At 38.8% G+C, this 22972-nt stretch overlaps 1 protein-coding gene across 1 annotated transcript in view; it reads left to right on the top strand.

Annotated features, from left to right (window-relative positions):
- CDK19 (cyclin dependent kinase 19) overlaps positions 1 to 22972 on the top strand; it is a 126098-nt gene that overhangs the window by 50257 nt on the left and 52869 nt on the right. Inside the window, exon 4 of the mRNA XM_054061864.1 lies at positions 6973 to 7113. Coding sequence (XP_053917839.1) covers positions 6973 to 7113 — 141 coding nt within the window. The remainder of the gene's footprint in view (positions 1 to 6972; positions 7114 to 22972) is intronic.

Below are 22972 nucleotides of genomic sequence, written 5' to 3'. Positions count from 1 at the left end.
GGGAATGGGCTGGCATTAGCTTTGATTGCTTTAAAGTTACCATTTTTATCATCAACCATTGTTATGGAAAGCCTTTATTGCATGATTTATTGCTTCCAAATATAACTGAAAGGGTCTTTTTGACATTAAAGTGGCAGCTGAATTTCTTGCAGAGAACTGTGCAGTTCCTTGTTGATCCCTGTCTGTTCTGAGGATGTGCTTGTTGTGAAACTTGTTTTTTTCCCTAGATTGTAGAGATTTAAGGGTAGTTGGTGGGTTCATTTCCTGTGCAATGAAGCATAAGAATTGGTGGATTCAATAGGTAGGAAAAGATGTCAAAGACAGAGGCAGGGATGCAAATGCGTTAAGTATGTGAGGAATCAATGTGAACAGAGTGGCATGAGTACTGAGCATTTCAGATATGTACTGAAAGGGTAGCTGAATTCTGGTGGGTTTTGTTATCATCTTATAGAATTATTTTGATATATTTAGGTCTGAAACATCTAGAAGACCTAGAAATACCTGACCAAAACCTCAGAAAATTATACTAGATCTGTATTTGATCTGTGCCTCAAAGTTTAGAAATTTAAAGCAAATTGGCATTAGCTCCTTTCACTGTTACTTAAAATTTTGACCTCTTGTCACTTGGAAATAGATTTCTAATTAGGCACTTTGCTTAATGATGTTCTAAAGAAGATACTTGATGATGGCAACGTACAGGCATCATTAGAAGGAGGCTGTTGAGGCATACTTTCTCCCTCCTACTCTTTTTTAAGGAGGGTTATGCGTTGATTGCTCTAATGCTTCCAAAACTGGGAACTTAAATGATTGCTGTAGAAATATTTTTACCCACTTTTCTGTTTATTTCACTTGTGATATACCCTTGACAAAATTTTTTTAGTGTCTAAAACTTTGGTGTCTGAAATGAGTCCTAAGTGTAGACTTATGAAGCTGTGATTTATTTTTGGAGCAGCAAGCAAATGTTACTCAGGTTAGCTGGGTCTGTCTTTGCTTCCTCTTTTTGTAAATTGTGCGAAGAATTCACGTTCAGTTTTTATACCACCTTTATGTTTTGATTTTTCTTCCATAGCCTTTTCAGTGCTTTACATTTACACTGAAAATTTTTATCACCTTTGTTTGGGTATCGATTGCTGAACAGAGAAGATGGAAATCATTTTATGTTTAAAATTAAACTTGAAGCCATATAATCTGCATCTTCTTCTTGACTTTGGCACAGATTTAATGCGTATCCAATCTTCCATCTCTGTAATATTAAAATGTTATTTTTTACTGGCATATTGATGCAATTCTGTTTTATTCCAAAGGTTGGATTAGGGATTTCATAGAAAGAAGAGGTTTTGTTCAAGTGTAGGAGCAAACAATTTACTTCGGAGAGAGGCATCTGTGTTGACATGATTGCATTTCAGTTTGATAGAGATGCGTGTAATTTTCAAACAAGCATTGCCTTAAGCAGTAGAACTCAAGAAGTTGGGATTTTCTAGGGGGTTATGTTTTGAGATCAATGTTTCATCTCATGTCCGTTGAGGTGGGAGCTCACAGTTTAACTTCTTTTAGTCAGGCAAGCGTAAAATTTCTCCTTTAGCTGGCTTCTTCCATGAAAACATTCCAGGTCTGGCTTGTTTGTTTGTTTGTTTTAACCTCTGTCATATTGAACAGCAATTCTCAGAATTGGGAATGGGATGACACAAACACAGAAGGACTGTGTTTGCATCAGCTTGACTTCCTTGGAAGCAGGCTAAAATTAGGATATTTTTCAGTGCTCATTTAACTGCTGGAAACATACTAGACATTTTTCATGGAACAAATGATTGGTTTGGTCTATACTGGCATGCACTGTTTACTTCATTTATGGTGGAGAATTAACAAAATGTATGTTTTCTTAATTCAGCAGTCAATTTTCAAACCAATTTCAACACATTAGGTAACACAGAAGGCAGACTCACCACTGCATTGAATACTGTTTCATGAGTTACCACTGTATCTTTTTGCATATCTGCTCTATTTCACTTCTTAATTTATTTTCATTTATATGGTCTTGGCTTTGCTAAAGGTAAAGTGGTCTTGCTGAAATAAGCGAGTTCATCCTTTTTCCCCCCCCCCTCGTTTTTATTATGGTTTTTGAAGTTGAAAATTGGGGATATGCAGTTAGTAAAGAAAGAGATCTTAACAGGCTGGACCGCTGGGCTGAGGCCAATGGCATGATGTTTAACAAGGCCAAATGCCGGGTCCTGCACTTGGGACACAACAACCTTATGCAGTGCTACAGACTGAGGGAAGAGTGGCTGGAGAGCTGTACAGAGAGGAGAAGGACCTGGCGGTAATGGTTGACAGCTGACTGAACATGAGCCAGCAGTGTGCCCAGGTGGCCAAGAAGGCCAATGGCATCTTGGCTTGGATCAGAAACGATGTGACCAGCAGGTCCAGGGAGGTGATTCTCCCTCTGTACTCGGCACTGGTGAGACCGCACCTTGAGTACTGTGTTCAGTTCTGGGCCCCTCACCACAAGAAGGATGTTGAGGCTCTGGAGCGTGTCCAGAGAAGAGCAACAAAGCTGGTGAGGGGGCTGGAGAACAAGTCTTACAAGGAGCGGCTGAGAGAGCTGGGGTTGTTTAGCCTGGAGACCTTATTACTCTCTACAACTACCTGAAAGGAGGTTTCAGCGTAACACTAAGCTAACTTACTCAGCCAGACTTACCTGCTGAGGCTCACCACCCCACTTGGAAAGCTGTGGAATGTCCTTTGTACCTGGCAGGACTGAGTCTGTACTCCCAGCTCACGGGACAGTCCTGACGCTGTGTTGTTCTGCAGAAAGATTTATTGAATTGGAGAAGTGACGAGTGTGGTTTTGAAGCCCAGTGATTAGAGCATCATCTGGGAAATGGGAAGTGTAGATTACCATTCCTCTAAGTCCTGTAAATTATCCATACCTTTGTTAGGTTTAAGATCATGGCTATTACTTGCTGAACTTGAGGCTGCACTTAGACTGTTCAGGATCTGAGAAACTAGTAGACCACACCTCATTCCCTCGCGTAGCGCAGTAACGTCTAAAGAACATCCCAGTCTGTGCTGACATCTGCACCTGTTTCTACACCCGAGGTCTTAGATTTAAACTATTAAATCGTATATGTTTTGTCATGGAAAGGGTACATCTCCTTGTTGTAGCTAGAAGTCAGCATCATTGCTCAAGTTAAAAAAATACCTGTAGCATACTTGTGCTGGTGTGGCATTGTTTGCTTTGGAACTTGCTGTATACCTGATCTGCCCAATCTCCAAAACTTTTGTCAATTTATGACAACCATTTATTTCTGTTTTGATGCTCATGTTTATTTTATTTCAAGGAATATTTTCCTAAAATAGCGGTAGGACCATATATATGTGTATTTCTGAAAATATAAAGAAATAAGAAAAGACTTGGGCTTGCTGCCTCCAGTAGATGAGATGGTGTTCGGCAATAACTCCTATTTGCCTTTCTGTTCCCTAGATGGACACTGCCATTAAAATTGCTGTGTAGTGTTGTTTATGTGCTAGTCTTTCTTCATATGCCTAGTTGCATACAAGAAATGGGGTGACCTGCATTTTACAGAACTCTGGAGGGTAGCACTTGGTCACAAGCACTACGGATTCATTCCAGTGGCATGGGACAAATTCAGCTTTTTCGGTTCCCTGTACTGTATGGCCCAGCAGTATGCTTTTAGTTTAATTTTTGTTCAGTTCTCTAATCTAAACTGATGCGGGGAAGTTGCAAATTTACAAATGTAAAATCATGTAGAGTAAGTTGGCAACGATAATTTTTCTTTGCTTTTGCAGGAAATTGAATTTTATGTATTGGTGATATTGCTTGCTTAGAGCAAAGCTATTAGTTTTAATTCCCTTCTGCAATTCAAGAACTCCTTCAAGAAAGGAGTGTTCTTTTTCAGCATCTCTTACTGGGTCAAATCAACATTAGAGCAAGAAGATTTAGGATATATTTAAGTGGTATTTCAAAGGCAGATAAAAGCAAGCTCTGCTGCCTTCCAGAGCGGGAGCCAGCTTTTCTAAGTGTGGTGGTGAGCCTCAGCTGGTAAGTCTGGCTGAGTAAGTTAGCTTAGTGTTACACTGATTTAGTTGTGCTAGCTCTGTTTTAGAGATAACTTCTATATATATAGCTCAGCCCAATGGCAGATTATCTGCCTCAGAAGTTCAACTAGGTGTTCCCGAGGAACAAGGAGAGAGGGATGCTGCTCCTTTGAGTTGCCAAAGGAAAGCTTCCCTTTCTACTCTTGTGTAAGCTTTGCTTTGCCAATCTAGTGGATGGGCCCTGTCATACTAGTAGCTCCTTGATTAATAAATAATATCTTGTTCCTGAACAGATTCTTCTGTTGCTTTCTGCGTCTACTCAATCCTTTAGTTTCTCACAGGACAAAACTTCTGGCAGGGATCCCATTGGAAGGAACTGGGGAGCCATAGTGGAGGGCAGGGGCAGAAACTAGAGGGCAGCAGCCTGGTGCCATCATACTACTTTCCTTGGGAGGTACCAGAGAGGCTAGGGTAAGGCCAGAGGCGGAGCTCTCCTCCTCAATGTGTCTGTGGTTAGTTGTGCCCCATTCTGTCCCATGAGCTCCTATTTCAGTTTCATTGTCTATATGCCTTAACTATAAGAAATAATGCTTTGTGTGGTTATTAGGCAGTTTTTAAATGACTATGTGATTGCATACACCCTGAAAAAAAGGGCTGAGTTGGGTTTATGGATCTGTGTTATGACCTTTGCACCTGTATTTTTTCATAGTATGTATTAATAAAGATATTAATTTTATAGGATTGTAGAATCATTAGGTTTGAAAAGACCTTAGAGATCAAGTCCAACCGTACCTGTCTACTACTAAATTGTATCCCCAAGCACCTCATCTACTCACCTCTTAAACACCTTCAGGGATGATGACTCTACCACCTCCCTGGGCAGCCTCTGCCAGTGCCTGATAATCCGTTTGGTGAAGAAATGTTTCCTAATATCCACTCTATCCTCCCCCGGCACAACTTGAGGCCATTTCTTCTTGTCCTATTGCTTGTCACTAGGGAGAAGAGACCAACACCCATCTCGCTACAGCCTCCTTTCAGGTAGTTGTAAACAGTGATAGGTCTCCCCTCAGCCTTCTCCAGGCTAAACAACCCCAGTTGCCTCAGTCATTCCTCATAAAACAGGGGATTTGAGGAATTCTGGTATCATTACTGCTTTGTAAGTTGTATTGTAATTACACAGGAAGGTCATTATCTGGTACTAGAAGGTGGGGACTTCTGGGTCAAGTTTTGGCACCGGATCTTGTGAGATGGTAAGATACAACTTTTCTAGGGAAATGATCCCTTAAGGCTCTCTGTTATAGCTTTCGGAATGATTGCACAATTAAAAGATGAGGTATTAAGAGCTTGATTTGTTTACTACTCCCTATTGATGTATTAAAAATTGATAAACCTGTGGATTTCTTCTATACTGCTTTTTTAATGTGCATCCATTGCTGTTGTGTGTGTAGTAGTGAAGGTTCAGTGGGAACGTTGCTGTTGGTATGGAGTAAGCAGGCTCTTGTTCTGATTAATTTGAATTTGGTTTTTGTTTTTTTCTCTTTAAACAATGTTGTCTATGCATTTGTTAAGTACAATTTGACAGAGGCTGAAGTACTAGTGACAGCCAGAGGTAACATTTTACCATGAAGAAACATTAACCTGTTACCATTTTCCTTGGGAACAGTAGGGGCGAACTTGGCAGGAAGTGACAGTGAAAGGGGTAGAGGTTTGATGAAAGCACAGCCATTGGCTACCACTTTAACCTGGGAAGGGGGGATGTTCTTGAACTAGACAAATCCTCTTTAAAGAACTGGGTAATTAGTAGTCTTGTCACTCTACAGATGAACATTTTGAATTGCTTTGAGTAAAAATGCAAACTGCCTTTATTATTTGTCTTTCAAAAAAGCACATAATTGAGAAGTCTTTTGTTATTTGAGATGCTTCTTTGAATTGCTTTCAAAAAGAAGAGGGTTTTTTGGTCTGGATGAATGGATTTAGTTGTTTGGTGCATGGTGGTATGTTAAGATTGGGTTTGTGCTTTGCATAGACCCACCTTGTCTGTGGACTGTAAACGTAGAATGGCCTCATCCCCCTTTTATTTCTTGTATGGGGTAGCAGAACCAAATGTAACTCATTATCTCCACATAGTTTTTACAGTAAATATTGATTAGTTTATGAATATTTCCTGACCCCTCAGCAATCTTTTCATGATCTTTTTCTCATTCCTTCAACTGACTGATTCTGGGGTCCCTTTCTGCATTCCATGTTTTCAAATGGCATTTGTACCCTAGCAAGCTGCCTGACTTCTGTAGTCCGAGGGCCACTAGCTTGTCACCATCAATGAAGTATGCAGACAAAATTTGAAAGCAAGAAGCATTTTTAGATGTTTAAACATGATTGCACCCTAATGTTGTGGTATGGGGGTTTTTTGAGTCATGTGTCCCTCCTTCAATATTTATTTGAATACTTAATTAATCTCTCTCTACTGGGATTCTTACTTAGGGGGGAACACTAAAGTAGTTGCAAACGCTCTGTCCTGAGTATTTTTGGAGAGGAGGAGGGAAGGTGTGAAAGCACAGAGTGCAGATTTCTGTGTGGTAGATACTGGTTGGATGCTGTTTTGGAAGGTTCTGCTCTAGCAGCTGAGGATAAGAGGATTACAGATCAGGAAGGAGGAGAATGTCTAAGACCTTTTACTGGAGGTAAGTAGCCAATCTTTAGATATTAACAAAAGACAGCTGGTTTTTAGAGCCACTCAGAGAATAAAAACAATTTAAGAAAATTGTGAGCGCATCATTATTACTTTTATTTGCAAAGTTCAACAGACTTTGTATTTCATTCCATTATTTAGCGGTTAATAGTGTAAAAAAAAAACCCAAAACAACACAACAAAAACTTATCTAATGTGCTTTGTGTTTCTACTTGTTTTATTTTTAGCATATTATCAAGTTTCACCGTGCCTCAAAAGCAAATAAAAAGCCCATGCAGTTGCCAAGATCTATGGTTAAATCCCTACTCTACCAGATCCTTGATGGAATCCATTACCTCCATGCAAACTGGGTGCTTCACAGAGATCTGGTAAGCGTTGCATGTATTACCTGGTTATGAAAGTTTCACGTGCATCTTGTTGACTAGAAGAAAAGTCCCTATTAGTAATCTGGCATATCGATCCGTACAGTTCTTCCTGTTATTGTTGTAGGAGACCAATGGAGACTTTAAACATGAAAACAAACTATATTTTCAGATTGTTTTTATCTGAGTCATCTGAGTTCAGACAATAATGCTAGATCCGGTGAAAGGATTGCAGATATCAATATCCGAAAACAGTACATGAGCCAGCTGACATGTGTCTTAAGAGCTTGTGCATGACTGTGAAAAGGCATTTAAGTAGGAAAGTGATTGATACTCTTGTACATTTTTTGGCTTACATGCAAGTCACCATAAAAGATAGTGAAAGAGTAATTTTTTCATGGAGTATTTCTTTTCCATGTGGGATTTTTTCTGACCGTGGGAAGAGAACTATGAAAGACTTGTCATCTTGAAGTTTCTCATGACCTGAAGTGGCTCTTTAACTTGACTGCAGATTACAAGTGCAGCCAGTTGCCTTGTCTTAGTTACCCTTTTTCCCCTTAAAGTTTCCCACCACTCCTCATACTTCAGTTAAGTATGCACCAAGGGGTGCAAAAAGAATACTGAAATGGGCATAGTGCTTGCTGCCACTTGCATTGTAACTAGGATTTTTGGCATGAGACAAACAACATGATGGTTAATATGCCATATCTGTTTGAATAGTTGTGCCATTGTAACATCAGTAGTAGGTATGGTAGGATATGTACTGTCATCTGTGAATGAAGCCACTGCTACTATTTGGTTATTTTTCATAGCTGCCTCAGTATGTCAAAATAGAGATGTATGTCCAGAAACTTAATAATTAAGTTTGTGAAACATAGATTCTTCTTGAGCCTTTCATAGTAAATAACAGCTTGGATTAATTTTTGGATGTAGAGAAAATAGTTTATTCATATCGTCTAAGACAACAAAGACCTAGGACAGAAGTCATAGACGGTTTCTGAAATAGGATGTATTTAATTTCTGTCATAATTTCTAATAACAGTGGCCAGAAGTGGGTTTTCAGGTTTTGGTGTGGATAATTTTTACCTTATTCCTTGGTAATTGTTTTCCACTTTTCTGTTAAATTCCAGATGTTATGTGGGGAGTGAGGTGCAGGGTGGGGATGCCTTTGGAATAGCGGCCATGAACAAAAGCAAGAAATAGACCCCTGATTTTCAGGCTGCAATTATTACTTTCCTAAGGAGACAGCTGTTGCTTTGGCAGAATGCTGAGATGTAATTAGTTACAGTTTGAGAAAGAACACCTGAAAAGTGTATATTCTTCTGTTTAAGGGAAGTGTATGTGTTCATGGAACTATTAAATATATGTACACTAAAATGCCATACATGAACTTGATACCTTGATAAGAAATAGAAGATGGTATCTAGGATAGTACGAACAAATACGTTTTTTTTTTCTTGCTGGTGTTACTATTTCCAGTCTGCAGCACCAGTTTTTTTTGCATGGCTAGTGCTGCCACCTCACAGGTTTTATCTGTTGTTCATGGTTACAGCAAAGCTGGTGCCTGTCTCCATCTTTTCTAATGGAACTTTGGGAGATGGTGGTTGCTGTTACAAAATGACGACTGTTTTTCATGACTAATGATAGTACCTGACCGATGTCAGCATAATTGAGAAGGTATAAGAACAGAAATTTGTAAAGTCTTAATGTGTTCTTGTCATGCAAATAAATTTAAGCTATTAGTTTCTGGGATACTCCTTTCTCAGTGAGAGAAAGGAAACCATTTTAAAAATTGCCTTGGTACACTGATGATTAAAAGGTACATTCAGAATCTTTGGCCTTTTTAAAAATTATTGCGGATTTCTGAAGAATTCAGGTATTTCAAATAGTCTTTTCCAACCTGAAGGATTATCTGATTCTGTTATTTTCTATCTTGAACGTAGTAAGAAAAAAAAATAAATATTGTGGATTTGTCCTGTCTGCTCTTGAAATTAGGAGTTTATGTAATTGTTTAGTAACCAATTTAAATTCTCAGTTAACAAAAATTTTTATGTATCTCTAATTTTTATTCATATCCTCAGACTTGTAATTTTTGCATGTGAGAACATTACCTCAGGAACAATTTCACTGGGATCAGTTTCTTACATAATACGTAAATACCAGCTCTTCAATGTTGTCTAAAGATGGGAGGCAGTTTGTTTGCTGCTTTTCTCTTAGCTGTTTTAATTTATATCTGCTGGAAAAATAATTTTATATTTTATGTAAACCAAATTTTGCATCGAGACATCTTGTACTTTCCTGGTTTAATATTACTCTGTTCTTACTGGTTTTAGCATGTGTTTGGATGTAGACCTAAGATGGTGACATCCATAAAAGTCATGTTATGCTTATTTAATTGGTTTTTTTTGTTTGTGTGTGTTTTTTTTCAATTAAATAAGATTCTCCAGGAATATTTGTTGTAATATTAGTCAAATTCCCCTCAGCCGTGGAAATTACCTTTAGAATTTATTTAACAAGTGTTGCAATGAAATAACAGAAACATGAAGGTTTAGGTATTTGTGAAAGTACTTGCTTGGAGGTAATTGAACGACGTTCTTTAAATCTTAATCAAGTACGGTCTAAAATCAAAGCTTCTAAAGAAGGTAGAATACCAGATATGCTTAAAAAGACCCTGGTTCTCAGTGTATCAGTCTTTTTTTTTAGATACCTTAAAATTGTTACTCAAGTTATTTTTAAGATCAGCCATACCCAGCAGAAGCATGATAGTACTAAAACTGGTGAACAATGTGAAATTGCACACTTGAAATGCTTATCCTGTCCTTGGGCTGAGCTGATGGATAGTTCCTACCACAAGGAGACAGTCTTGTTCCCCTCTTCACTGTCGCTAGGCATTGCCATCCATTTTAGTGGCCTGGCAGGTGACACTCACCTTACCCATGCTGAGCTCATTCAGGGAGTTAAACTTGCAGAAAGTGCTCACTCTTCTCCTGTGGAACTTGTTTTCTGCAGGATTAGCTCCCTGAGAGATCAAAGATGGGTGGCATTCAAAAAACGTGTAGACTTGGCACTTGGATAGTCTAGTGGGCTTGATAGTGTTGGGCTGATGGCTCGACTGGGTGAACTTGGGGGTCGTCTCTGACTTTAATGGTTCTGTGATCTCAGTGGGAGCTTGCATGTGCACAGAAGCTGGTGCAGAAGCAGCGTGAGGCTGGAAATAGTGGCAGAAAACTGAACAGTTGATTCTGGCATCATTCACCGTTAGACCAGATTATTTTTTTGTTAAAATACACCTCTTTAATTCTTAGATGAAAGTGGAAGTATTTCTAAAAGATGGAATTAAATTGTGATTCTAAATCATTATAACCTATGTTTACCTTTAATCTCCTCTGATCCAAGATTATGTCAGCTTAAACTCTTCCAATACATATCCAAATGTAGGAAAGTGCCCAAACTGAGGCAAAGTAGAACACAAAATACACTCATGCTTGTACTTCTAGAAATAGGGAAATTACTTTAGTGTATCTTTTAATGTCTTGTAATATGTGTGTTATTTTGTTTCTGGTTTTCTTCTCCTGAAAGTAGCTTAAAGATGCTAAGTGGCTTTCTAGGTAATTTTTTTTTTTTTGCTAAGCTGTGAATTTCAGTTAGTTAAAAAATATTCAGCAGTAACTTTCTTTATTGCAGGATTAAAAGCGGTACAGAATATGGATAGGAGCATTACAATTATGATTTCTTTGAATAGCATTGAGTCAGTTTATATACCTTGAAGTTTACGTAAATCTATAAAAATCCATATGTTTGTTCTCTTGTCCAGGCATTTGGAATGGCATTTTGTTGTTGGGTTGCATGTTGTTGGGTAATGATAATTTTACCTTTTCAACACAGCACCACTCCTGAAAGCCTCACGTGAGAGGAGGGAGGCTTTGTTGGCTCTGCTAGGTGCTGGGCATTTTCTTATTAAAGCGAGAACCTTTTTGTGCTAAGCTTTTGTTTTTTAAAGTGCTCTGTGTACACTGTGGGCTTTCTACTTGAAGGAGATCTAAATCTGTCCTTTGTACCTTGAGTCGATAGCGAGTTAAAAGATGTAGCATGTGGAGTACGGTATTTCAGGGCCTTATCTTTGTTCCCTCCTCTCCCAAAGGTGAACTATTTAGATACTACAGGTATGTTCAGCAAAGGCCTTACTTTCCAGACATGTCTGAAAATGGACATCTTCCATACACTGTTCACATTACATGTTCATGTTAGTTACTGAAAGGATTTTGGCACTTTTTCTTGTGCTACTAACCCTTCTATAGTTGATGTTAGTTGCTTAAGGACAAAAGCAAGCAGAGACCATTTCCTTTAGAACTTGATAAAAGCAATTTCTATTTGTAATGGGATGTATTTTCCTGGAGGGAAGTATTATCTATGCGATGTTTTTAAGTGCACAGAAACCACGCTGAGGGAATTAATTTAAGATTCCGCTTATGTCCTTGAGCATTTCTTTAGTATTCTGCTTAACATTAGTAAAACTCCTGGTTGAAGAACGAATGTTGGAAATCAAACTTGCCAGAGAAATGAAGACATACCCCGCTTCCAGGGCTATGTTTAATGGTTGTTTTCAGCATTCTGAAATTGGAAGCCTCCTCATTGCAATAACTGTATAAACCAACTTTTTAAAATGAGCTGAGTTCCTAAAATGTTTTTATTATAATTTTAAATTTAAAATTGACTATGAATTTCTCAGTTTCACTGATTCTATGATTCTATTGCCCCTCTACAGCTTTTGAATGTTTAAAATGACCGCATATGTTGTTTTACAAATTAAAAAGATTAGTTTATAGCCGAAGTCTCATCAACAGAACAGCAGGGATATAGGGGAAAAGGCACAATGTTAGGTATACTGTCAGTCTCACAATTTTGTTTTACATACAGAGGGTAGAGATAACATGTTCTGTTATCTCTACAAGAGATGCCCATGAGTCTTAACATGGCAGAGGTTTCAAACAAATTCCTTTTCACTTTAATAATTGATGTGTGTTTTTCTGTGTAGAAAAAGATTTAGGTATCTAAAGTATGTGAGACAGAGGGTAGATTCTAGATGAGGTGGTTCCCTGGGCAGGTTTGGATGTGTAGCTTACTGTTGATGTAGAAGAAGGCCATGCTGCCTGACTCCTCTTGGCTACTCTGGACTCCTCCTCCTCCAAGCTACGGATTGCAAAAACTAGGAGGAGTTCGAATTAGACTTGCAAAGAAGAGACTGGATGCGAGTTTATTCTCAGATCTGGTCCAGCACACAACTAGAGAAAAGCTGTGTGGGGTGGATATATAGGCAGGATGGATATGTGTGGCAGCCGAGTAAACAAGGATGGGACATAGAAGAAAGGTAGACTTCCTTTTTCTGTGACATTGTCCTATCCTGCTGGCAGTGTTAAGTATATCATCTGTAATCCTCATCCTCCTCCTTAACCATTTTGATACCTGTAAATTTGTTGGTGCTGAGGTTTTGACCAGTAAGAATAAAATGAGCACCTGAAATTTCTCAACGTAAGAAATCTAAGTTTTAGTGTTTTGAGTTGTGTTTTTGGAAGACTGATTACAGCTGTTTGAAATAATAGCTTTGCCAGTGGCAGAAAGCAGAGTGAGTCTGTTCCTCGGGTTGTCTAGTTTACATTTTACAATGTCAGTATAAATACACCTTCTTTGACCTTTAAAGCAAATATGAACAGTGATTCCAAGGAAAGGGTACTTTCCTACTTCTGCTGGCAAAGAGAATGGATGGTAATGTGGCAGGTTTCTGCAACGAAGTGACTAGATCATGAAGCAGATTTTGGATGTAGGGCTGTTACATACACTACAGGACAGCTCTTAGGGTGGTATTCAGGGAAGAAACGTCGCTGTAGTGAAAGCCTAAGGATTGTTTATGTCACTTAGAAAGACAGCAAACATTTTAGAGTTTCGAAGCTCATAGGTACATCAGCAGAGTGGAGATGTGGCTTATATTACTAAGAGATAGGGGATAGAAGTAGAAGATGAGGAAGAAAAACAACTAAAAGGAATCTCTGGGAAACTGAAGCAAAGATGGATTTTCTTTTTTTCAGAAAACCCAGCTAATGGAAAGAGCAAGAGCAGCCAACAGAAGTATTCCTGCAGCTCTGTCTCTCAGCCATCTCTTGTACACACCCTGCAACACTGTGTCAGTTTTCCTCACTGGTAGCCAGTGTTTGCTTTTCTCAGGGTTTTTGTGATCTCCCAACTCGTCTTTCTGTTCAGGCCCAAATCTTACTTGAGATGGCCTTTCTTCGACACTGCAGCTGCCAAGTGGGCTAAGCTGGTGATGCTTCCATGTTCATGTGTGTGTTTTTCAGTGTTACCCTTTCTCTCCAAATCAACCTTCTCACTCTAATCTCACTGAGGTGGGGAGGGAGGAGGGATCCAACTGTGGCAAAGACTTTGCCACTGGTTTTCCATCTCTAGCTTTTTTATTACCATCCCCTTGTCTCTTAAAGCAGGGCAAGGTTGCGTATAGTGTCTGTAGTTTGCTTCACTATGTTGGCTGTATTAGCAGATGCTGTTTTCATTGCGTGCTTAAGCTAACCAGTTTTGTTTCTTCATCGGGTGGATTATGGAGTGTCCATGTACTTCTGCCACCTGCAGAATTTATAGAGTGCCAACCCTGGCATTTTTGGTGGAAGAAGATAGCAGACAGCTGAGTTTTGATATAATTTTGACACTGCATGTCTGTTTATATGATTACCGTGTATAGACAGCCTTTAGGATAATCAGACGTGAGATCCCAGATTCAGCTTCTTAACAGATCCCCTGAATGTCCAGCTACCTCAGAAACCATAAAACCCGGTATCTTTCCAAAGGTTAATCTTTAGCAGGGTAAAGAGATGCCTGTGTGGTGGCTGATGCTGGCTCTGGCTGTGATTGTACTGAAGGCAAGCTGCCTTCTCTGGTCCTCCAGCTCTGCATCTCTTGTGGAGGGTGTGATGGAGAGTGCAGTAGCTGAACTCTCTCATGGTCTGGAAACCATAGCCATCTGAAGACTCTGGGTTTTCTCCTGTCAGCAGTGAAACAGAAAGAAAAGCCCAAATGGTAAAGACCAGACAGATGACTTTCTGTGGGAATCAGCAACTTCTGTATCCCTCAAAGGCAAAGCCCATTGAGAAATGATTAAACTAATTAGTGTTTCATCCTCTTAACTCTGATAATTTGTGATTGGAAAAATAGTATCTATTTATTATTAATTTCTTAGAATGAGTATTTTTAATGATCCATCGTGATGTTTGTATAGACATTTGTATTAGCGTTTTAGTAAATTTTCAGTAATTCAATTGTATTAAATTCAGTAAAGGTCCAACTGTTTTTATTTGACTGGTTTACTTTTAGTTCAGGGATTAGTTAACCAAACAGTCATTTTCTCATAGTAATCCTCCTTTAGCCAGTGTGTGAAACTGCAGTCTCTTACCATGGTTGTATATCTGGACTCTGCTCTGGATCTTTGCTGCCCTGTTACACAACTGACTTAACCTGTCTTTGCCTCTTTTTCCCAACCTGTTAGCTATTTATAGGTCTAAGTTGTGGTTTATAGCTTTGAGTGCTATGCAGTCTTTGAGTGAAAGCATGTGTGTGGTTTATGTAGTTAACTATTTTTTGTTGTTGTTTGATGCTTTTATTCAGATAAGCTGGAAGTATTATGAAAGACCAAGAATTAAATTCTGTATTGTATAAAGGCACCAGAAAATGTCATAAAATTTTGTTAAGTGGATCCTTTGCTTTCATGTCAAAGCCTTTGAGAAATGTGAAAAGACTCTTAGTGCTTATTATTACCAGTTTATAGTATTGAGCTACTCCCTTCTGTTTCTCCCAGGAAGGGTTTTTTTTTCCCTAGGCCAATAAATAGTTAAGCAAATTACCTAAAAAGCAGCAGTAGGTTTTAAAATGTCCCGCTTGCATTTTGCTAAGCAAACAGACTTGTGAGTTTCAAAGATAAAATGTTAAATGACAAGGGTCGGAAAATCCCCTTTCACCAGCAATTCTAAAGACGGATTTTTATGTGCTGATATCAAAAGTAAATTTAGATGTAGGTTCATATATACTCTCTTGACAAGCAGCTGTTATACAGGAATGCAGAACTGTTGTGTCCTGCCTTCTGCCAGTAGTTTTGCACTGGCTTGAAAAGCTTCTTGGCCCTATTCATCCATTTAGGCATGTACACACCTACTGTACATAAACAACAAGTCAACCTCTCTGCAGTTTCTTTAAACTTACTAAAACCACTGTAATTGTCATCCTGATTATTCTGTGTCATTGTGTGTTTGTGTGTGCGGGCGCACACCTGTGAGAAGCCTGCACGAATGTGTACAGACATGTGCTCTTGACTCCTGATCTTCCCTAGGTATGGATGGGTTCGGGCTTCTTAATCCTTTCTTATTCCATCTGCATGATCTCTTTGGGGTGAAGGGGACTTTCCACAGTGTCAAAGAACCTTATGAATGATCATGCTCAGCTTGCAGATTTTCCAGAAGAAAGGGAGTACAAGATAAACCTATGTATTGAGAGAAGTTGGTCTTCATGATGAACTTTAGAAAGTGATTTGCATTTATTAGCTGATAAGTTACCACCATTTTCTGCTTTCGTATCTGGTTAGAGAGATGATACTTCTTTTATTTACTGCTGAGGAACAACAGTATATGGGTGCTTATAAACATATCTGTATGGATATATGCTTCTAGATAGATATAAGAACCAGAAACTTACATGCTGAATAGCAAACTGAGTTTTATCAGCATATGCTTTTCTCTTTTTTCTTTTTTTTTTTGTTAAATATTAGGTATATATTGAAGGGGCATATAATAAAAAATGGTGCATTTCTCATTACTTAGAACGTTGCTTTTCTCCTTTAGTTGTAAAAACTAATCTTCACGTGGTTTAGAAAGGTGTATGAAGATGTGCACAGAGTATTACCTCAGTTGAGTACATAGAAACAGCAATTTTTCCAAGTGTGAGTAATGCATACTTTCTGGTTTGTGGCAAGAGTATTAAGGAGATGTTTGTAGATTAATTTTTACTAATAAAAATAATTACAGTTGAAGAAAAATGTTTTACCTCAGGTTCTGAAACAAGCTTATGCCCATAAACCCCTGACTGGATATAAATTCAGATGAGTCAGATGAAACAAAGAGGTGGATTTAATGTTCTCTTGGCTGCATTTTGCTGCTGAAGTCAGTCAACAGATGACATATGGCTCTTATGAGCTTCGTATCTCTTCCTGAGGTGGAAAAAGGACCAGAAGGAAACAGGAGTATTAAAGTAATTGTAGAATGCATTTGGGTTTTTTTCCTGTTCTGAAAAAGCCAACATAAGTAAAACTTTGTCTTTTCTGATAGATCCAGCACAGATACAGTCTTCTTTATGAAGGTTTCTAATAAATATATGGTGTATTTAACTTACTGATGCAGCTCACCAGTAAGCTTACTGGAGTAAGCAAACTGGGGTTTGCCTTCTAACAGGAAAAGGCAAAGCTGAAAAGTTGGTTTTAGAAGCTTTTCTTTTGTAAAAGACCACTTTTTTTTTTTTTTTTCTGTTGGAAAAAGTGCCGTTGGGATAGTGGGATTGTCTACAAGTGCATCTATCAGATTGTATGTTTGAATGCATTGCCCCTTCTGAATAAGGCTCTGTAGGCTGGTACCATGTTGTTGATGTATTCCTATTTGTAGTAATAGAAGTTGATGAAGCTTAAAAGAAATACTTTAAAATCAATGGAGACAACTAATGTAATGACATATAATATTCAAGAAAAAATGAAACCACTTCATGTTCTTAGTGTGGCTTCCATCTCACACTTTATCTTCATATGCAAGCATGCTGTAGTTATGACTGCTCTACTGAGATGTTGCAATAATGTTGCAAATTGTACCTATATTAAGCATCTTTGATCGGTGATCCTGGGAGTTGCCTTTACTAACCAAGGATGTTGGTTGAGTCCTCAGATTTGTTAAGTGTGAACCTTGTCTAAGTAACTGGCTATGCTGTGGAAAATGACTGATCAGCTTGTTTCACTGATGGCTTATCTCAACGCCTCTTTGCCTTCTCCAGCCTCTATCCTTTCTGCTTTTTGGCTAATGTTTCAGAAATCATCAGCCTTACTCTAGGATTAAGACCAAATGCCACAGTTGTGTCAGTTTAAAGAAAACAAAGGAAATCATTTATATACAGTCTGTGAAGTGACCAACTGTCTAAAGTAGTCTTCTCAGAACCTGGGAATTAGGTCTTCAAATTTATTTTTGGGGAATATTGTGGTAGTCTTATACTTGGGTTTTTTCAATTTCACGTAAAGACCTGGAGCCTACAAGAAAGCTGGGAAAGGACTGTTCACAAAGGCTTGTAGTGATAGGATGAGAGGGAATGGGTATAAGCTGGAGAGGGGCGGATTTAGGCTAGACATTAGGAAGAAATTCTTCTCCATGAGAGTGGTGAGGCGCTGGCACAGGTTGCCCAGGGAAGCTGTGGATGCTCCATTCCTGTAGGTGTTCAAGGCCATGTTGGATGGGGCCTTGGGCAGCCTGATCCTAGTGGGACGTGTCCCTGCTTGTGGCAGGGGGGGCTAAAACTGGCTGATCTTTAAGTTCCCTTCTAACCCAAACTATTCTATGATTCTGTGAAAAACACCCTGGAATTACATTTTCAAGAAAATAAACATAGAAGCAAACCTTCAGTGAATCTGGACTACTGGTAAAAGTGTTTTTAATAGTCTTTCGCCTTTTAACAGTGAAGCAGCAACGATTTCCAGTCCAGAAAGGCTTGTCATGGTGCAAGTAGTCAGTTCCCTGTATACCAAACCTCTGTACTCAAAGTGTTTGTTTTTTTTTAAACTGTTCTTTTTCTTCTCTATTGTCTTCCCTCCCACTGGAAGGTGAAGCCCATGTGAATGACACAGGCCTCTTGACAAATCCCGTTCCACTTTGTTCAGTGCCTCAGTGGTGGTAAAGCACAACTCTTTGTTACCTTCTTTCCTTTCAGGGGCTTGTAGAAGCATTTCCGCAGCAGTTCAGTAACCTTCCTGTTTTACTTTGTAAAGTAGTAAAAAACAGAGTAGAATTTTTTTTTAAATTATGTTCAAGTGAGCCCTTGGCACCAGAAAAAGGCTTTATATTGGGATTATGATTCTGCATTCTCAAACAACTACCCCCTTCTATTCCCAAGCTAGACCCCTCTGTGATGCTTTGGTTCCTCCTGGTATAATAATCTTGAATATAAATGTTTGTTGGTTTCATGTAAGTTTACTTTATTTAACAACTTCAGTTTTGTTTCTTTTGTTGAAGGGTTTTAACTTAAGAGTAAAAATGTAATAAAGATGAAGTAAGGTGGTGCTAATGCTTGCTTATTCTGCTAGCTTAAATGTTGAGCCCAAATCCCCAAACCTGGCATGGTAATGTTCTATAGAGGTGATGTTCTCAAATGCAACTAATATATAAGAAAATAATTCTGTAGATCATACTTTGCATCCCTGAAATCCCTGATGGAATGAGAGATTTCAGCTATTCAAGCCATTTTGTCTTATATTGTAGTTGTTGCCAAAGAGTGAATTTTTCACAAATCTGTCTTCTGTTCTACCTTTTTCTTTAATACATGGAATGTACTTGTACATTTTTACTTTGATTTGCCTTTCATATAGATACTTTTGATCTAACAGTTGTGGATGATGGTTGTTAGAATTACGAATTAAGTGTAAACTCCAGTAGGTTATGTTTTAATGAGCTGTTATTGACTTCTAATGCTATAAAATTTATTTGGTGGCTGTTGAACTGTGAGTATGATTAGTTGTTTGCCAGTTCAGCTGAAGTTAAATCTCTTAAATAGGATGTTGATTTTTGCTTCTTGAAATTCAGGGTGTGCAATCCAGTCGCAGCCCTAAAACTGGTTGCTTATCAAGTAAACATTATTAATTTGAACTCCGGATAGTTAAAACCAAGAGAACTTCAGACCCATTTAGGTTTAGTTTCTGGTTATCTGGATAGTATAATAATTTTGCAATACAGTCTTACTAATTTTACTGTCAGCAAATACATGTGCTGTGGCGGAATGACTGCTGCTATTTGCTAGGATGCAGGATTTACTTGGAAGCTCTCTGTACATGTCATCTTGCACTGATGGGGAGCTGCAGTTCTTCTTTGGTGCCAGCTTCTGTAGCTGGGTGGGAAGAACTGCAGTGGCAATGCACATTTTAGGGGACCTAAAAGTCATCTTTTCTGTGTAACATAAAAATACCTGAGTGTATATTGCAAGTGCTATGTTAAGCTCAAAAAAAATGTTAAATTGGGCTGTTTTCTAGTTTATCTCATTTTCAATATATTCCTCCTCCTATGTGGAAGTTTGGTTTATTTTACCCCTGCCTATAGGGATATATATCAGTTTTATAACCAGTAGGATACTGAAGTTCTGATCCTCACAGTTCTGCTCACTTACAACTTTACCTTTTGCTTCATTGGAAAAATACTAGATGGTAAGTTCTCTTGCTCTCCAGGGTGAAGTGCGTAGGAACACTCAAACATCTGCATTAACTGTTGAAATAGTTGAACTAAATTGTGTTAAGCTTCTTTGCTCTTCTGAGTGGTCTGAAAATGTGAGTTATGCTTACTTTGGCTGTGCCAGTGTGAGGTAGTTCTGTCTCAGACTGTCCAGCCCTCCACTGCCCCAGAGACAATGCTGGGTGCCGCATAGTATGTGATGAGAGTGTGCTTCTCAGCTGCAGCTGTCCCAGCCTGCAGTCCCAGCCTCCAGTCCCAGAGTGAGCATTTTGCCCTTGACAAAGGTATATTTTTTTCCTAATGAGTTGCAAAGTGGGATGGAGGGCTGCTGTTGTCTGTGTGATTAACTGCAGTGGAGAGAAGGCGTGGACTGCTAGAGGCAGTAACATTTGAAACTGTACAGATGTTTTTCTTGGTGCACATGACTTGGAACCTTTCTTCAATATTTAGGTGGTTTTTATTTGATTTAGTTGAAAAACTTAAACTAAAATGGAGGGTATGGCTACACAAACAAGTTACAGCAAGGCAGTCTAGGGTGTGGATTTACTCTGCAGTAGTTGCTCTGTAGTAACTGCTCACCTGCATGTTTTTAACCTCCACAAAACGAACCTCTTCAGTCTTATGAAAAACAGTAGTGTTCAGAATTGTGTGTGTGTGTGTCAGTATCCCTTTTCATCTTGTTAGTATCACGTTTCAAGTTGTCAAATGATTTTTGTAGCTTTGATATTTTTGATAGTAGGGACATAACAGCCATTAAATCTGTATTTAAGCTATCATTGCCTCTAATAAAGTTTCCTTAGACTTTCACCCTGGTCGTAAGTTTGTAATGTGACTCTTTTAAAAATGAGAGTTGTAACTGTAGAGAAGAATTTCAGCTGATGGGCATAGCATATTCAAAACATGGGACAGAGTACCAGGGAGAAGCAAGTGCTCTGATGGTATGTTTTGGAAGCTAGGGATTTTCTCAGAGGTATTTTGTTGCACCGTAGGCTTTCAGAAGTCATAATCTGGCTTAGAGAAACAGGAGTTAAGTGCCTAGACTACTTGTACGGTTTGAGAAAAGAAAATAAAAATTCCCACAGGGAGTTTATTTGTGTTTTAGGCACTTGTAGTTTTGTGAAAACCTCCAAGGACTTACTGGCAACATTACTAGGGAGGTAAATCATGAACCTTGAGCACTAAAACCATAAACATTTTGCCTAGTAAATTGGGGCATGTTTGCTGTAGCGAGGAGAGTCATGTCTGTCTTTGAAACTGTACTATTAGTTTGGAGTTGTTTAATTCAAAGAAAATTAAAAAATTAGGATGGCTTGACCTGCTACACTTTAACGTGCTCATGTTTTTGACATGAATCACAGAGCATTTCTCAGGAGTTGGCGGTATCGCATAGCTGCTTCATGTCTATGCAAGTTGCCTTTCATTTTTAAAAAGGGCATAATTGAATGGAAAAATATAATTAGTTTGAACTATGTGAGATTTTGTTTTTGAGACATAGAGCCTTCTTCACAACTCTTATTCTCTTTTCTTTCTTGACACAAATCTTTCATTTGTTTCCAACTTCGTGCTCCTCTGCCCACGTTCCGGTATCTGTTGATCTGCCTTTTGACACCTCTTTAACATTAACATTACTCATATAACCTTGACTCAGCTTTGACTTTCCTGAAATACTCCTCTTCATCTTCGCAACCTTAATTATTGCACATGCCTTTGGCCTTCGCAACTTTGAGCTTTGCAGTGTCTGGGACAGGAAGAACACTGTTTCATACCTTGACCGACACGGACGGAGGGAAAAGCTCAGTGTCTCTAGGTGGAGTGACCCTTCTTTATTTTAATGTCTTGTTAGTAGTGCTGCACTCATTCGAAAACTTCATAGACTTGTTAAAACCTAAGGATCTCTAGATTCTGGAATTGGTAAAGGTCCCTGCTGCTGGTGATTCTGCCTCAGAAAAGGTTTTGAGACTGGCTTTCTTAAGGCTTGTGACTCCCAAACCAGCATTTATATGTTTCCCCACTCAAAAGTACCTGTACCAAATCTTCTTTTCCCTGTGCCTTCTAGCTTTTAACTTCCCCAAATGGCTTTAAGGATGAATAGTGTGATCATGATCATGTATGTTGAAGCCACTACAGTCAATAGTTCTCATGTCTTAGTTTGTCTGATTCTTCTAATGCATTTAGAGATTATTGGGAAAATCCTTCATGAAATAAAAAGAGAGATTTTATCAGTTTTGGGTTTGGCAGGATTTTTTTTTAACAGCAGATCACTTTTTATCCTTACACTTAAAAAAAAAATAAAACCAACAAAACCACAAACAAAAAAACCCCAACCAAACAATAACATTTATCTTCCCAGAAATGTTTGTATTATTTATATTACTGGAAGTGTATGTATTATTGACTAAGAGTTTTTTGGTGGTGTCAAGAAGGTCCTGGGGCTGTTGGTTAACAGCTGGCTGAATATGAGCCATCAATGGGCCCCAGTGGCCAAGAGGGCCGGTGGCATCATGACCTGTATCAGAAAGAGTGTGACCAGCAGGACCAGGGTAGTGATTGTGCCCCTGTATTCAGCACTGGTGAGATCACATCTCCAATAGCGTGTTCAGTTCTGGGCCGCTCACTACAAGAAAGACGTTGAGGTCTTGGAACCTGTCCAGAGAAGAGCAGTGAAGCTGGTGAAGGGGCTGGAGAATGAGTCTTATAAGGAGCACCTGAGGGAGCTGGGTTTTTTTAGCCTTGAAGAGGAGGCTGAGAGGGGAGACCTTATCACTGTTTACAACTACCTGAAAGGAGGTTGTAGTGAGATGGGCGTTGGTCTCTTCTCCCTAGTGACAAGTGATAGGACAAGAAGAAATGGCCTCAAGTTGTGCTGGGGGAGGATAGAGTGGATATTAGGAAACATTTCTTCACCAGAAGGATTATCAGGCACTGGCAGAGGCTGCCCAAGGAGGTGCTAGAGTCACCATCCCCGAAGATATTTAAAAGACAGGTAGATGAGGTGCTGTGGGATATGGTTTAGTAGTAGACAGGTACAGTTGGACTCTATCTCAAAGGTCTTTTCCAGCCAAACAATTCTATGGTTCTATGATAGTCTTCAACTGCAGACTTGAGTCCAGAATCTGCCTTCATTGGTGATGAATTGAATAAGCTTTTTGTAGTTTGTGCTGAGGGACTGCCTTTAGGTGTTCTAAGCCATTAACTTATTCTCTAATATCACATAGAGAAACTACAGTACAGCAAGCTTCAGTTGGATATGTAGGAGGAGTCTTGATACTTAATACAGAACTGTTATGAAAATGTTGCAAATAACATGTTAGGTTAAATTTTTCCAAGATTACTTAATGATTTTTTTT

The sequence above is a fragment of the Cuculus canorus genome, chromosome 3 (genome assembly GCF_017976375.1).
Source record: "Cuculus canorus isolate bCucCan1 chromosome 3, bCucCan1.pri, whole genome shotgun sequence".
NCBI lineage: Eukaryota > Metazoa > Chordata > Aves > Cuculiformes > Cuculidae > Cuculus > Cuculus canorus.
The sequence above is the reverse complement of the archived record's forward strand: the minus strand, read 5'-3'. Positions and strand labels throughout refer to the sequence as shown.